The sequence below is a fragment of the Taurulus bubalis genome, assembly GCF_910589615.1.
Source record: "Taurulus bubalis genome assembly, chromosome: 2".
Classification (NCBI taxonomy): Eukaryota; Metazoa; Chordata; class Actinopteri; order Perciformes; family Cottidae; genus Taurulus; species Taurulus bubalis.
This window is the reverse complement of record NC_136590.1, coordinates 43462699-43477875: the sequence shown is the minus strand read 5'-3', so window position 1 is coordinate 43477875 and position 15177 is coordinate 43462699. Positions and strand designations below refer to the sequence as shown.

The following is a 15177-nucleotide window of genomic DNA, read 5'->3' as shown; positions in this document are numbered from 1 at the left end:
GAGAGGAAAAGATTACTTTAGCCTAGAATGAGAGATTCAGAGTTTGGTCTCATTTGTTGCCAGAAACACTGTGAATACATTGTTCCTTTTGCAATGAATCCACTCATTCTGGCCTGTTAACAGACTGATGCATAGTCACCAGAGCTGAATGGATGGATGCAATTAATTTATTTGTAAAAACTGTAATAAAAGTTGATTATTTAAATGTATTCATTGAAATGTAATATGGTTTTATTATTTCATGTCCTTTATTTGCTTATTTTCGGCCCTATATCCAGGTTTACCAATGACTTAATAGCTGAAAGAGAAATTAAAGACCCTGCCCACGAGGTTCCTCTGTGTCAATAAGAATCAGAGAATAATACCTGCATTGCTACTTGCTCTCTCCAGTCGGACCTTCTTTAATCTGCCGGATTGTGTTGAGATTACGAGGAGTGGAAGGTCTAAATCTTCTGAGGGAGTTTCAGGCAAACAGCGAGAACACCAAATCCCACGTGCAGTTTGGTGTAAATTAGGCCTTGGTCTGCTTTATGGCTCACTTTGTACTCTTTGCACTTTTTGCATGGATTTTTTCGATGGTCACTCAAAGGCAACATGTCTTCTCTTTTTTTCGTCCCAGTCAGCGCCACTTTGTGCGGGACTGGAGCGCAGCGCACACGCGCCTTTGGACCGCGGATCTGGCCAGCCCCCTGTCGGCCAGCACTGGGAACTGCATGCTCCACAGAGACAGGTGGGACGATGGGAACCAGAGGCTGCTGCTGTTATAATAGTGTTATTTAGACCCAAAATCATGGCAATCGATTTCGTCTTGCCAGATGAAAACACACAGAAGAATTGACTCGGTGTCAGAAGAACAGAAATTCGGGTTTAAGCAGTTTATTTATGCTGTTATTAATCCATATGACGATCTGATGGACCTAATAGCGTATTTATATTAGGGGGGAAACTCGCTTCTCGAGATAAAGAACAAGTTTCCCCTCGAATCAATAAGATATGTTGCGTTTAAGTACACAGAATAAAAGTGAAATACAAATGTGAATCGTATGTGTGGTAAACAAAGAAAAAGAAAAAGTCAGACGAAGAAGTTTCTGCAGCCTGTTCGACAGCGTTCTGATTTTCAGTAACAACGCACGTGATTGGCTCGTCCTGAGTTCGCGTATCCAATCAAACTCCAGTGTGCTGTTACCAGGAAGTAGAAGACGCGACGAAGCGGATAATGTTAAATCTATTGAACTGACTGAGAAATGAGCGGTTAATGGGCAGCAAACAGTCTTTCTTAGAGAGTGAACATGTCTCGAACATCGGTACATTCGTCACTAAACATGTCGTCCTCAATTTAGCAGAGCTAGCAGACTGCTAGCTAACATGCACCGTAACACTACGGTGGAAGTTAAAGCGAGCTAATGTAGCTAACGTAGCAACTTTGCTTGTGTCGTAAAATCTGTGTGTCGGGTTAACTTGCGGCAGTTACCGTGAACATGGCAGTCGGCACGGGCGTGTTCGCCATTGCCATCGTTTGGATTCTATGTTTTGCGTTTGGGATGATGCTGCTGAGAGCATCTGGGTCTGCGAAGTGAGTGAGAACAACACACACACACACACACACACACACACACACACACGCACACACACACACACACACACACACACACACACACACACGCACACACACCACTAATGTCAGTCTGCATGTTGGCCACAGCTCACATCTTGCCAGATCCTCTGTGGATTAACCACTGTAATTACATGTTTATGGTTATCTACACGTCACACTTAACATATCATATTACATACATTATTTGCATTTTTGCACTCTCCTGTTGTTTGTTGTTGTTGTTATTTTTATTTTATTTACACTTCACACACTTAATATGCACATACATACTTGCACTCTTGCACTTCTACTGTTTAAGTTAATTTAATTTAATTCCTAAATTAATACTCTGTTATTCTTTCTTTCATCCAGCTATTTCATTGTTATTGTTATTTTGATCTTTATTAGTATTATTATTATTGCATATATCTTATATATCTTTCATCCCTGTTGTTTTTATTCTTATCTTATTTTATCTTATTGTGTAAATGGCTGCTACTACATATATTCATTCATTCATCTTCTGGAGCGAAAATAACTTAAAATATGGTTTTAGTAAGGTCTCCTCAGAAATTCGGCGTATGTATGACAGGTTTATTACAATACTTTCTTAAACCCTTTGGTGTGTTTAGGGGAGGAAACATGTCGGAATGTCGAGAAGCTCAAAGCTGAAATAAAGCCGTAGTCAAAATGAAGAGTGGATTCAGATTCATAACGTAATTGAAGCTGCATTTAGCTCTTATGAATCGATTTGTGAAGAAAAAAAATTGTTATAGAATGTAATGTTTGTTAGTGAGGTCCTGAGACAGGGATGTCGTATGTGCATAAATCGTAAAAGCCAAATGTGTGATTTTGGGCTGTACAAAATAAACTGAAATGAATAGAATGTTTTACACTTTAACCTGCATTTCACACAGAAAGATTGCACCAATGTCATATTTTTTGCCACCTAAATGTGTCTATCTCAATAGATCAGCAAACGTAACTATTCTCCTGATGCTTCCTTAAATTCTATGAGACAATTAGGCTTCACCCACTGATCGATGGCTGTTCCTTCCCATCCCTGCTGATTAGTACTTGTGCAGAGACTCCAACAGACGCAGGCACTATTAACGTCGGTTCGTTTCTGTCGAGAATGCACTGTGACACCAAACACTGTGCACTTGTGTAAGATGCAATTACAGTACAGTCTAAATGGGGTGAAACATGGTGCCATTTACTTGATTGGAAAGTTAACAACTATTTAAAAACTCAATAAAGAATGCCATTGTTTTGATTGGTACTTGAAAATGACATTATCCTCAGAAAACCCTGCGTTTACTGCACGTCTTACTGCATAACCGCAGTGGGAGTCCTGCTGTATCTTCTTTGTGTTTTTTTAACTGTGTGTGTGTGTGTGTTTTGTGTCTTGCCAGGTTAGGCATCATCCCCATATTCTTACTGGCTCTCAGCATCACTTTGGTGCTGGTGTTTTTCCCGCGCAGCCCAGAGACAGCGGCCCCTTTCAAAGAGAAGGAGGTGAGCTGAATGCACAGATCTAACACCTTTTAAAACGTATCCGTCGCCGCATTAAAACGCAAATACCAGAGAGAGACGTTTTGAACATGATTGTACCTCTACATCATCAAGGGGCAATTTCAAATCTGTGACAAGGAACATCTCCAAATCAGTGTTCTCCACCATTTATTGCAGCATCATGCCATTCAGTTGGAAATGACAGAAGGCATGGGAGGTTTCCAGTTTGGATGCGGGGCCATTTGGCCGTCACTAATACCAAATGTTTTGGGTACTCCTTTAGCCAAATGGTCATCTCATGCTCACTTCTGTGCTCCCCCAAAAAAACATATTTCATCACACGTCTGCGTCTGCTCTCTCTCCTCAGGCATTATGAGACATTTAGGAACAGAGACAGTCGAACAAACCGGTATCTTTATCAAAGATGTCTGGTCTTGATATCACAAAGGCTGTGTGTGTGTGTGTGTGTGTGTGTGTGTGTGTGGCCCAAATGCCAAAAGGCGGAGCTCAGATCTTGTGTGGTTGTAACTCTACACAGAATGTATTTGTCCTGATTGAGGATGTAAGCTCTATTTAGGTTTGACGGAGGTGACTTTAAACCACAAGCCACCTCAAACAAAAAGCCCAACTCTGATATAAGCCAGCATCCACAGCGCTGTAAGCCTGTAAATAGCATGTGTCATCACGCGCCCGTCTCTGTGTGTGTGTGTGTGTGTGTGTGTGTGTGCTTGTCATAAAGGCCCGCTCCGCTTTATCTTAGTCCAACAGCAACACAGAACAAACACTCCCCCCGTGTTGCCTCGGGGTCGTGCCAATGAGCCGGCCAGATCTGCCAAGCAAGCTGCCACCCCATAGAAATGGCGAGCTCGCACTTCGCAGGCATTGTGCGAAGGCTGATACCCGACCGGCGGCGGAGAGAGGCGGCACGACGCCGCTTCCTGCACGTCTGTGCAGAGGCGTGCGGGTAACGTGAACCTGTGGCGGTCCAAGAAATGAATCACTTGTAATAATGACGCCGAACGCTTGCAAAAAGTCATCAGCCATCGGTTTGAGTTCTCTACCTGTGTTCATTATCAAGTGGCCTGTTATTTCTTTACATTGGGAGGGTGTATGACCAAATAATGAAGCATTTACAATTTAATATTTGTATCTTTTGCTTCTTTCAATCGGTAGTTTTTAGAATTGAATAGGATACGACTCATTGTGCATGACGTTAACACGTTAAAATGTGACCATAACAACAACAGTGACGGTATGTATCCTAACAGGAGACATGATCAAGAATATGAGCAACACACCTGAGGAAATATTGATTTAAATGGAGTCCCTCCGACTTGAGCAGAGCGATCGCTGTCGAGACCGTTGAGCTTCTCCAGTTCGGTCTGCCTCATCTTTGGGATCTGAATCTGAAATGAGTCGCTGCCAAAAGACCGTTTTCATACAGAGGCAGACAACTGAAATTATGAGTATTAAAAATCCCCACGTGTGTGATCATTAACAGAAGTCAACGGTACAAATGAATGTGAGGGTGAAAACCCGGTTTACCGTCTTCTGAATGTCGTGCTTTGACGCCGACTCGTTTTCCATTTCCTGAAACCCGACATGTGAGCCGAGGGATGTGTGCGAGTGGAAGAAACACCTCACCTCTCGCTGTTAAACAAAAGTAAAATATCATAGTGCCAATTAGGCCAATCCCAGACTGGAGGGGGGAGGGGTTACACTCAACCCCCCATCCTCCCACCTGCCCCCCCACCCGTCTGCCAGCTACCACCCGTGCGCTCAATGGCACATTAATAAAACATGGCCCACACTTTGGGTTCCTGCTTGCTGTGTAATTGGCAAATTAAAAAGTGAGATGCGTTAAACGCATCCATAAGAAACGGCATACATCACCCACCCCCCTCTCTCCTAGACACCAAGCGGATTGATACACACACACACACACACACCTCTTCTCATTCCAGCCCCTGTGAAATCTCCCTCAGTCAGCAGTGGGCTCATCCTGCTTGCTGGTACGATCTGGCTCAGGGCCTTTTCTCAGGCTGTGTGGGCATATTCTCCTATCTTCATGATCTACACGTTTAAATTTGTCCGTGGCAACTTTAGGAACTCCAACTGCGCCAAATTTAAGCAACGCTAACCTCCGATGACCTGTCATCGACTCGTCGCTCGAGTCAGGAATCAGCATTTAGCCGTCAGCGGCCGCGAGGGAGCCGGTGGAACAACAAACATGCCGTGTCTTCAGATGCACGGCTGCACAGGCTATTCCCCGAACGCGCGGGTCTGGTTCCTGTACGGATCGATAACCACTTGGCTGTGAGTCAGAGCCAGCCGGTTTGAAAGGCAGAGCGGACATGGATACAATCAGGAGGGCACAGTCGTACAGCAGGTATCTGGTGTGTGACTGTGGTCATACACCAGAGCCTGTGTGGTCACCAATCACAGGCGCTGCATCTCAAACTCTGGTTGGCAGCCCTCCATCAATACCCTCCCTGCTCCCCGGTCACTAGACTCAGCTTATTGGCTGATCAGCGGTGCCGTACTCGTCTTCCTCTCTGTGGAAGAGGCTGTAACCACATGCTACTTCTTACCTTAAACATATTCTCTGTGGTTAGAAGATTACATTCAGGGTTTTTTTGGGTAATGCAGCTCTTTCTTTCAGGTGTCTAAAATATGTTTTCCTGCTGCCCCCGACCACAGCAGTGCATTGCTTTGCTTAAAACTTTTTGAAAACCAACCTATGTCTAGGCCTCTGCTCGGAAATTGCATACCCAAACTAAAAAGGGTATATCTCTGCAACCACTAGGGCAATTTGCATAATTTTGTTGTTATAATAAAAGAGTATAATGTGAGTTGTGTGTTCAGATGTGTAAATGTTACTGGTTATGAGTAATTGAAGAAGTGCATTATACAGTTTTTATAACAATATCTGCCATTGACCCCATATTGGCTCCACAGTTTTCAACGGGTTGAACTGGGTCGCAATTTAAAAAAGTAGATCCCTAGGAAAAGAGTTTGGGAATCACTGGTCTAGATAATACCCTGACCTCACACACGCCCTCTTCAAAACATCAAGTATTTGAATCGTTCTTTTCTCCCAAATAATGAACAAGTTGCAAATAAATAGCCAACTACGTGAGAGGAATTAGCCTGTATTTATTCCACTTTTCGACCATTCAGGACCCCCAAAATGTTCCACTCTGAGTTTGTTTGGGTCGTCTTTGAGGTCTCCATCGCTTTCACACCAGAGGAATCAGTCGATACAGAGAATGCGGCCCAAAGAGACTCTGACTGAGCAGCCAGACATGTGCGTCTCCTCTCAGAGCCCCGGCTGCCTGTTAGGCATGTGTATAAAATAATGATTTTGTGATCACTTGATTCCAACGTTGAAGGCAACACGTTATTGTCGATTTCCCTGTCAATGTGTCTGATTGTGTGGTTTGTCTCTGTAGACAGACCCGTCCATGGCCTGGTGCTTTCATAGGAAGCCTTGGTGAAGGCCCTCTCCTGACACCTAGTGGCTAAAAGAGGAAGACCAGACCTTTGAGCAGCCATGTTTTTCCCATGCTTTGGATACTATTAACTAGAAGAAAAACAACAAACTGTAGCGTGTAGTTCCTGAGAACCTGACAGTATTCCCTCTTTCCCCCTCCAGATAGTGGACACTCTGTTCATCGGGCGCTACGTGCTGCTGGCGGTGGTGAGCGCCGTCTTTCTGCTGGTGTTCTTCATGCTGCTCCCCTTTCATTTCCTGGAGCCCGTGTATGCCAAGGCCTTAAGAACGCAGTAGAGCTGCCAGGGTCAGAGCTGGCACGGGGGAGCACATCGCTGATGTACACAACTTGAGACAAGCGGGAGGCCACACCTCCTCTTCATGTGGAAACGGACTACAGAATGCATCCCAAACAGAGACAGGGTTTTCTTTCTTCGGCGCCAACTGTTTGTGAACACCCAGCGGAAAAGAGGAGCCCAACAGTACCCAGGTTGTGTTATTGTATCCTTCAGTACAAGAGATGAAGGAATCTGTGTTTTTGTGCCTGTTTTTTTTACTATTTATACTACCACCACACATTCTAAAGAAAAAAGATTCAACTTGATTTTGTCAAGTTCTGGTGTTAGTGACTGTACATGATGCTATAAATGCATCATACGTGGCGTATTATATTTACAGGAGATTGCATTTGTGTCTTTTCTGACTGACATTGTTAATAAAGTGAATCTTTTTTTTAATACTAATTTTAGTTATAGCTCATTTGAAACCTTCCAATAAAATTACTTTACTTTCATGGTAACTTAAGCCCAGTCGTGGATTTACAGTAAATAAAAACATGTTTATCTATTTTTATATTTTATCTAAGAAATGACAGAAATTAGCATCATATTTCTATTCAGTGTTTTATTAATATGTATATGTGATGAAATGATGGATGTGCTACTCATGTTACTTGACAACGAGATTCTTCTGGTTTCTTCTCTGATGAAATGCTGAAAATTTAAATGTTGCAATTGGTGCCGGGTGTCAACAGATATTATCCAAAGACTTTCATCACATTCAGTTGTCGAGCAATCAGCTGAAACTAGAGCGGGTTGTTTGTCTGACATTGTCACGCAAACATGAACACAACTTTAGACTAATGCCAACCAAAGTTTTCCAAGTTCTGATTTTGACTCCTACTCTACTTTGCTCGTCTTTGTCCTCTAGCTTTTATCTTGAAAAGATGATCGCCCACATGGCTCCAATTCATGCTGCCAGAAAGCATTCTAATTACACGCATTCATTTTGTTACATCATATGTGAATATATTGTCTACAAATACACTCAACTAGTCAATACATTATTAGACGTGCAATCATAATGTAGCCTATTCTTCAATAGCAGATATATATATATATATATATATATATATATATATATATATATATATATATATATATATATATATATATAGAACACCCATATTGTATAATTACACTGAGTGTCCCACTAACGAGATCCTCACGTCATTGTGTGTAAGTCCAAGTCAAGTTTCAAGTCTTTGAGTTTGAGTCCAAGTCAAGTTTCAAGTCCTTGAGTTTGAGTCCAAGTCAAGTTTCAAGTCCTTGAGTTTAAGTCCAAGTCAAGTTTCAAGTCCTTGATTTTGAGTCCAAGTCAAGTTTCAAGTCCTTGAGTTTGAGTCCAAGTCAAGTTTCAAGTCTTTGAGTTTGAGTCCAAGTCAAGTTTCAAGTCTTTGAGCTTGAGTCCAAGTCAAGTTTCAAGTCCTTGATTTTGAGTCCAAGTCAAGTTTCAAGTCCTTGAGTTTGAGTCCAAGTCAAGTTTCAAGTCTTTGAGTTTGAGTCCAAGTCAAGTTTCAAGTCTTTGAGCTTGAGTCCAAGTCAAGTTTCAAGTCCTTGAGTTTGAGTCCAAGTCAAGTTTCAAGTCCTTGAGTTTGAGTCCAAGTCAAGTTTCAAGTATTTGAGTTTAAGTCCAAGTCAAGTTTCAAGTCCTCGAGTTTGAGTCCAAGTCAAGTTTCAGGTCTTTGAGTTTGAGTCCAGGTCAAGTTTCAAGTCTTTGAGTTTAAGTCCAAGTCAAGTTTCAGGTCTTTGAGTTTGAGTCCAAGTCAAGTCTTAAGTCTTTGAGTTTGAGTCCAAGTCAAGTTTCAAGTCTTTGAGTTTGAGTCCAAATCAAGTTTCAAGTCTTTGAGTTTGAGTCCAAGTCAAGTTTCAAGTCTTTGAGTTTGAGTCCAAGTCAAGTCTTAAGTCTTTGAGTTTGAGTCCAAGTCAAGTTTCAAGTCTTTGAGTTTGAGTCCAAGTCAAGTTTCAAGTCTTTGAGTTTGAGTCCAAGTCAAGTTTCAAGTCTTTGAGTTTGAGTCCAAGTCAAGTTTCAAGTCCTTGAGTTTGAGTCCAAGTCAAGTCTTTGAGTTTGAGTCCAAGTCAAGTTTCAAGTCTTTGAGTTTGAGTCCAAGTCAAGTTTCAAGTCCTTGAGTTTGAGTCCAAGTCAAGTCTTAAGTCTTTGAGTTGGAGTCCAAGTCAAGTTTCAAGTCTTTGAGTTTGAGTCCAAGTCAAGTTTCAAGTCTTTGAGTTTGAGTCCAAGTCAAGTTTCAAGTCCTTGAGTTTGAGTCCAAGTCAAGTTTCAAGTCTTTGAGTTGGAGTCCAAGTCAAGTTTCAAGTCACTGTTTGTGCAACATGAGTGCGACTCGAGTTCGAGTCCAATGACTGAGGCCCTGTATCTGCTGTGAGGTGAGCTTTGTTAACTTCTGACAGGACCAGGTTATCAGTTTCCCCCCGGTCTTCATGCTAAGCTAAGTCAGGCTGGCTTCTTATTTAACGCACACTCAATCTTCTCAATTAACTAATAATCACATTTTCCATGTCAAACTATTCCTTTAAGCTCTTTTAGGAAACGTGTGTGTAGGAAGAAGTTTAAGTGAGGAGGAGGCGATTTATAAAAATAAACTTCTACTACAAACGCCTCGTAGTATTCACAGTATTAAGCATAACATGTGTAAACAACAGTTTCTGCTGGATTTCTCTTTGAGAGGTTATTCAGAAGCTGCGTATGGGTTTTGTCTATTATGCATTGCTATTCTACGTTTCGGTTCCGCATTTCGCGAACCATTGAATCGCATCCTGTACTGCGTTGTCAGTATTCCTTCAAACACAGAGCAGCGTTCACATGATTATGATGCTGATTCTATGGGCTATGAATAAGCAGATGATTCCATAGAGAGTAATGAGCTTTTGCAGTCTGGAGGCTCAATTCTAAACACTTTCCCCCACCACCACCACCACCTCCATTTAAAAAGTGTGAAGCTCGGGGAGACGTGGAGTGGAATTCCAACCAGGATGATGAAAGAGAATCTAATGAATCAAAACCAATCCTATTAGTTCCAGCCCACATCTCCATACTGTGGTCCTTTTTTTTTTCTCCCGCACAACAATCCACCGCATGATTTCACACAAGCTGGGGAACTGGGGGATTCCAGCAGGGTGGGACAGGGGATCTAAACCCTTTCAACCTGGAGGGACTTGTTGCCTGTAATTGACCGCATGATTACCGCAAAACATGATCTTAGCCCCCGCAGAAAGTGGCACTGAGAAACGAGCCCATTAGAGTGCAAGGAGAGGTTGAAGATGTTCCCTTCAACGTGAACAAACAATCATTTGACTTGTCGGCAAAATGGCCCATTTGAGAACATTCTGCTGCAGTTTATGTCAATGCGAAAGATGCAGCAGATCCTCTCTGTCTTGAAGTCTGCCAGCTCAAGGTCTCTGAATCCCCAAAGTCTCTGTCTGTAGGAGATCTGACAGTATATGCCTCTGGTTCTCACACACTCTCTCACTCTGCCTCACCTTTTAAAATATTTCTCTCTCCCCCCCATCTTACTCGCTCCCTCCATCCTTGCCCTCATTTTAATTTTTGCTACTAAACTCTGTCTCTGGGGAGTGGGAAAATGAGCAGAACAAAGCATGTGGGGGTTTGAGGATCATTTGGAACTGTGAGACAGTCTTTGTGAGCGCAGCCAGCTGGACATATAAAGAGATGGGGGTGGGCGCGAGAGAGAAAGAAGGAGCTATGCAAGGGCAAAGAGGTGCGAGCGGAAAGCTCAGGGTGCTCGTTTTTTGGGAACCGCGGAGGGGACGGGGTGCGCTCCTCTCCTCCTCCTCCTCTCCAGCATTCAGATGCATTCAAGCAGAACTCCCGGCTTGCCGTTCACATCCTCGGCCACCTCGCCCTCTGTTTGTGATACGGATCCCGTCCTCCCCGTCCCCGCCCAGCGCCCACAACACTGAAAACCCATTAAAGATTTTGGGGCAAAGTTGGTCCACTTATCCCACAAGAATGTGTTTCAGTTCGTGTTAAATCAAGCAGACGGCAATGTTTGCGATCCTTTCAAAAAAGGCTGGTAAATAAAACTTGATGAGGGCTCCATGGGGTAAAACTAAAAGTGAAGGAGTTCATTTTAAATCCGTATACAGGCGTGGATTAAATAAGGGTTTATTAGCCAACAAGTGGATGTTTGGCAAACCTGAACACACCAGAGTTCACTCGCTGGGTATTTCCACTAAGCTGTGAAAGAGCTGCTGATGGAACGTAGAACCGAACCGGGGCCTTGTCGCCCGAGCAACAAACTATGCAGCCTCGGGGCCAAGAGGAGTTTTTTTCTCAGCACTGCTTGGGCTCTATTATGCCCTTTTGTGTAGCCAGGGGATGCTATCGATGCAACACACACTAGGGGGGCAGAATCCTCAATCTGAGACCCTGGTGTTGCCTTAGCCTTTTGCCTCTCTCTCTCTCTCTCTCTCTCTCTCTCTCTCTCGGGAAAGACTTACCCTGCAGCTCGGCCTCTCGGTCGGGCCGCGATTAGAGATTAGGGGTCAGGTCGCTCACCAATAGCCCTCTGCTGCTCGGACATGGCGCCCCATCGCGGGGCCACGGCTCGCCCCCATGGGGGTTTCCATTTTGACAGTGCTGAAGACATGATTGAATATTGGCCAGGCTTAGAAAGGCAATGGCTACACTGATCAAAAGAAAGTGTCTAACACGGGGGCCCACAGTGATGCACGGAGCCATGAAGACGGAGCTCAGTTCCTGCTCCAGATGGCCTGCGTCTTTATATTTGAGCTTTTGGATTGACCTACTGTTTGGCCTAGACCAACAAAAGTGAAGTGATTTATAAATATGACTCAATGCTCATGAAGATTACATGAAAATGTTAATAACACTACATAAATACTCTGGTATTTCATCAACTTCACCACTGCCAACATCGAAGAACGTCCACAATGTGTATAGTCTGTTTACAGCAGCGGTCAAGTGTCCAGAACACGAACATAGAAACCTGCTAGTTAACCAAGGGGCTGAGTGAAGTGAAGGGCTGTTTAAGGAGGCTGCTGCTTTAAGTGTTTATGGGACGTATGCCCGACCTTCATCCCCTTGACAATACAGAGACAACAGGCGGTTTACCTCCATCAGACATGATCAGAAAGTAAGATGGCCTCTACTTTCCTGGAACATTCAGCTGGCTCGGGATCTCTTTTTTCTGCCGGAGCAAAAGGCTACAATGAAAATAAAAATCATTATCAGCTAAAGCCCTGGATCCTCAGAGCAACCTGCTCTGTGCCTTCTCATGCTCTCCTCTGGTGGCTAAAAATATAAGTCTACGTTCATGAACTGCATTTTATATATTCACATTTTTTTTTCAACCCAAAATGCTTTGCATTTAAAAAGGCACTTTCTCATGTTTTCTTCATTGGAAAAGCTTCTGGAGCTTCATCATGTTTTATCTACCAGCCCCCTCCTCATGTCTTCTGTCTCTTTCTATCTGTAGCAGCATGAAGCTCTCTGCTCCTCATCCTTCACTCCTCATCCTTCACTCCTCATCCTTCACTCCTCACCCTTTACTCCTCACCCTTTACTCCTCATCCTTCACTCCTCATCCTTCACTCCTCACCCTTTACTCCTCATCCTTCACTCCTCATCCTTCACTCCTCATCCTTCACTCCTCATCCTTCACTCTTCACCCTTCACTCCTCATTCTTCACTCCTCATCCTTTACTCCTCATCCTTCACTCCTCATCCTTCACTCCTCATCCTTCACTCTTCACCCTTCACTCCTCATTCTTCACTCCTCATCCTTTACTCCTCATCCTTCACTCCTCATCCTTCACTCCTCATCCTTCACTCCTCATCCTTTACTCCTCATCCTTTACTCCTCATCCTTTACTCCTCATCCTTTGCTCCTCATCCTTCACTTCTCATCCTTCACTCCTCATCCTTTACTCCTCATCCTTTACTCCTCATCCTTCACTCCTCATCCTTTACTCCTCATCCTTTACTCCTCATCCTTTGCTCCTCACCATTTACTCCTCCTCATCCTTTACTCCTCATCCTTTGCTCCTCATCCTTCACTCCTCATCCTTTACTCCTCATCCTTTACTCCTCATCCTTTACTCCTCATCCTTTACTCCTCATCCTTTACTCCTCATCCTTCACTCCTCATCCTTCACTCTTCACCCTTCACTCCTCATCCTTTACTCCTCATCCTTCACTCCTCACCCTTCACTCCTCATCCTTCACTCTTCATCCTTCACTCCTCACCCTTTACTCCTCATCCTTCACTCCTCATCCTTCACTCCTCATCCTTTAGCCCTCATCCTTCACTCTTCACCCTTTACTCTTCATCCTTTACTCCTCATCCTTTACTCTGCTTCTGACACGAGGTGTAAGGACCGGTGGAGGCCGGAGTAATCTACAGTGTATGCTGGTTTTAATGACGTGTGGAAACAAAACTATGAACAACTAGGAAGAAAAAAAACACAAATACAACAATGCACTCCCCTTCAGGAGTAGTTCATTGTCAGGAGGGGATCCTAAAGTTTTCATTTCAGTTCTGTATTTTTAAGTTGAGGTGTTTGTTCATTTCACCAAGGCTCTCTTAAAAGACCAAATAATACATTTAATGAATAGACTCACAGGAGACATTTTGACATTTTGACTTGCAGTGGGGAAAGAAGGTGTAAATAATAAAATGATGTAAATGATAAATTGAATGATGGCTGAATTCCATTGTGAGTAACACCTGTGCTCTTCTCATGACAAGGTCAAACGTGTGGAGGCTGTGAGAAAGGTCCGCTTTACTCACACGGCTTACACATAAACCTGCACTGAACAAAGCAATCATTATTATTATATTAGTAACCTCTGCTCTTCATGTTTTTAGATACATTGCCTGCTGTGTAAAAGGTCTGCCGTAGACAACAATGAATGAGCTGCACTGCACAGCATCAGCACCATTCGAGGCATTTCCTTTATATGGTGAAAATAAATATATGATGATACCTCTCTTTTAAACAATGCATTTAATGAGGCTTCACATCATCTGAATGGAAGCTGTAGTCTATATCAATAACTTGTCAAGGACGTGTTTCAAACTGTTCCAGTGTAAAAGGTTGTAAGTAGTTTCAGTGAACAGCTATTGAGCGATAGTTCAGGGGTCAATGGGCTGGTTTATTGTTTGACAAGAGAAGAAGATATACATATAAACATATTATGTGTTTGTTTGATTTATATCAACCAATCACATCACAGGGTTCCACATCAGCTAAAGTGGACCTCCGCTGTCGGGCTACTTAGTGTGCACACACAATTATCTTCACTATTTAAACCTGACTCAAATGAGTCTGATTGTATGAACTTTCATTTTTTAATTTTTGCATTGACCTTCATGGAACATGAACTCTTTTGATCCGACTGATTCATACGGTTCATTAAGTCAGGTTCTGGACATTAAGCCCCACTTTTTCTGAGCTTGCTTTCTGCAACGAGCCCCACGTTCTTTATAAACTAGACATCAATGTCAAAGGTTTCCTGATTTAGAAAATAAAAGCAAGGCATTCAAATGTGTGCGTATTGTTGGGAGACACTAGTGCAGTAATGGAGCCTTGCTAATTCTGTACTTGCTGCATTTTCCTGGTTTTGTGTATCTATTATGTCTGTGATATAGAAATCAGTCCTCATGCAACTCAGAAATATATTATTAATTTATTTAAAATCAAGCCATCGTGGACATCTTCATGTCCAGATTACACATAGTGGGACAAAAAGGGTGTAAAGTGCTAAACTAAATACTTGTATAGGGAAAGTCAATTATGATATTATTATAACATGATTACATGAACACCACCAAATGACCCGGGCTTCAGATGATATAATTGGAGCTGACAATACAGTACTTGTTTTGGTTTACAGGCAGAAGCGCTCTGGGAGTCCACTGGAACCTGACAAACCCACTGTGTTGGAAATTAAAGCAGAACGTTCTGACAAGGTTGACTTGGTTTGCTTCTCATGGCCGAGCCAAGATGATCTATGAGACTCATACTGTGCAGACAGGCAGCTACAAATTTGCCTGGCTAGTTAGCTGGTGGGAGGTTGGGTGGTGATTTTGTGGGGGGGGGGGGGGGGGGGGGGGGGGGGGGGGGGCTGTGGGGCTTGAGTTGTCACATTAAAGCAACGCAGTGAAAGAAAGAGAAGCCTTTGTACCCATTTTGTCTTTTCTGAGCCCGTTGTTTTGTCAAAAGAAAAAAAAACA

At 43.2% G+C, this 15177-nt stretch overlaps 1 protein-coding gene across 1 annotated transcript; it reads left to right on the top strand.

The window, feature by feature from the left end:
• Window positions 1-1478: 1478 nt before the first annotated feature.
• On the top strand, window positions 1479-7269 carry tmem218 (transmembrane protein 218; the record flags this gene model as incomplete). The annotated part of the gene is made up of 3 exons (XM_079237936.1): window positions 1479-1573; window positions 3010-3112; window positions 6765-7269. The coding sequence occupies 3 exons, from the start codon at window positions 1479-1481 to the stop codon at window positions 6897-6899; spliced, it is 333 nt and encodes a 110-aa protein (XP_079094062.1). The 3' UTR covers window positions 6900-7269.
• Between the last annotated feature and the right edge of the window lie 7908 nt (window positions 7270-15177).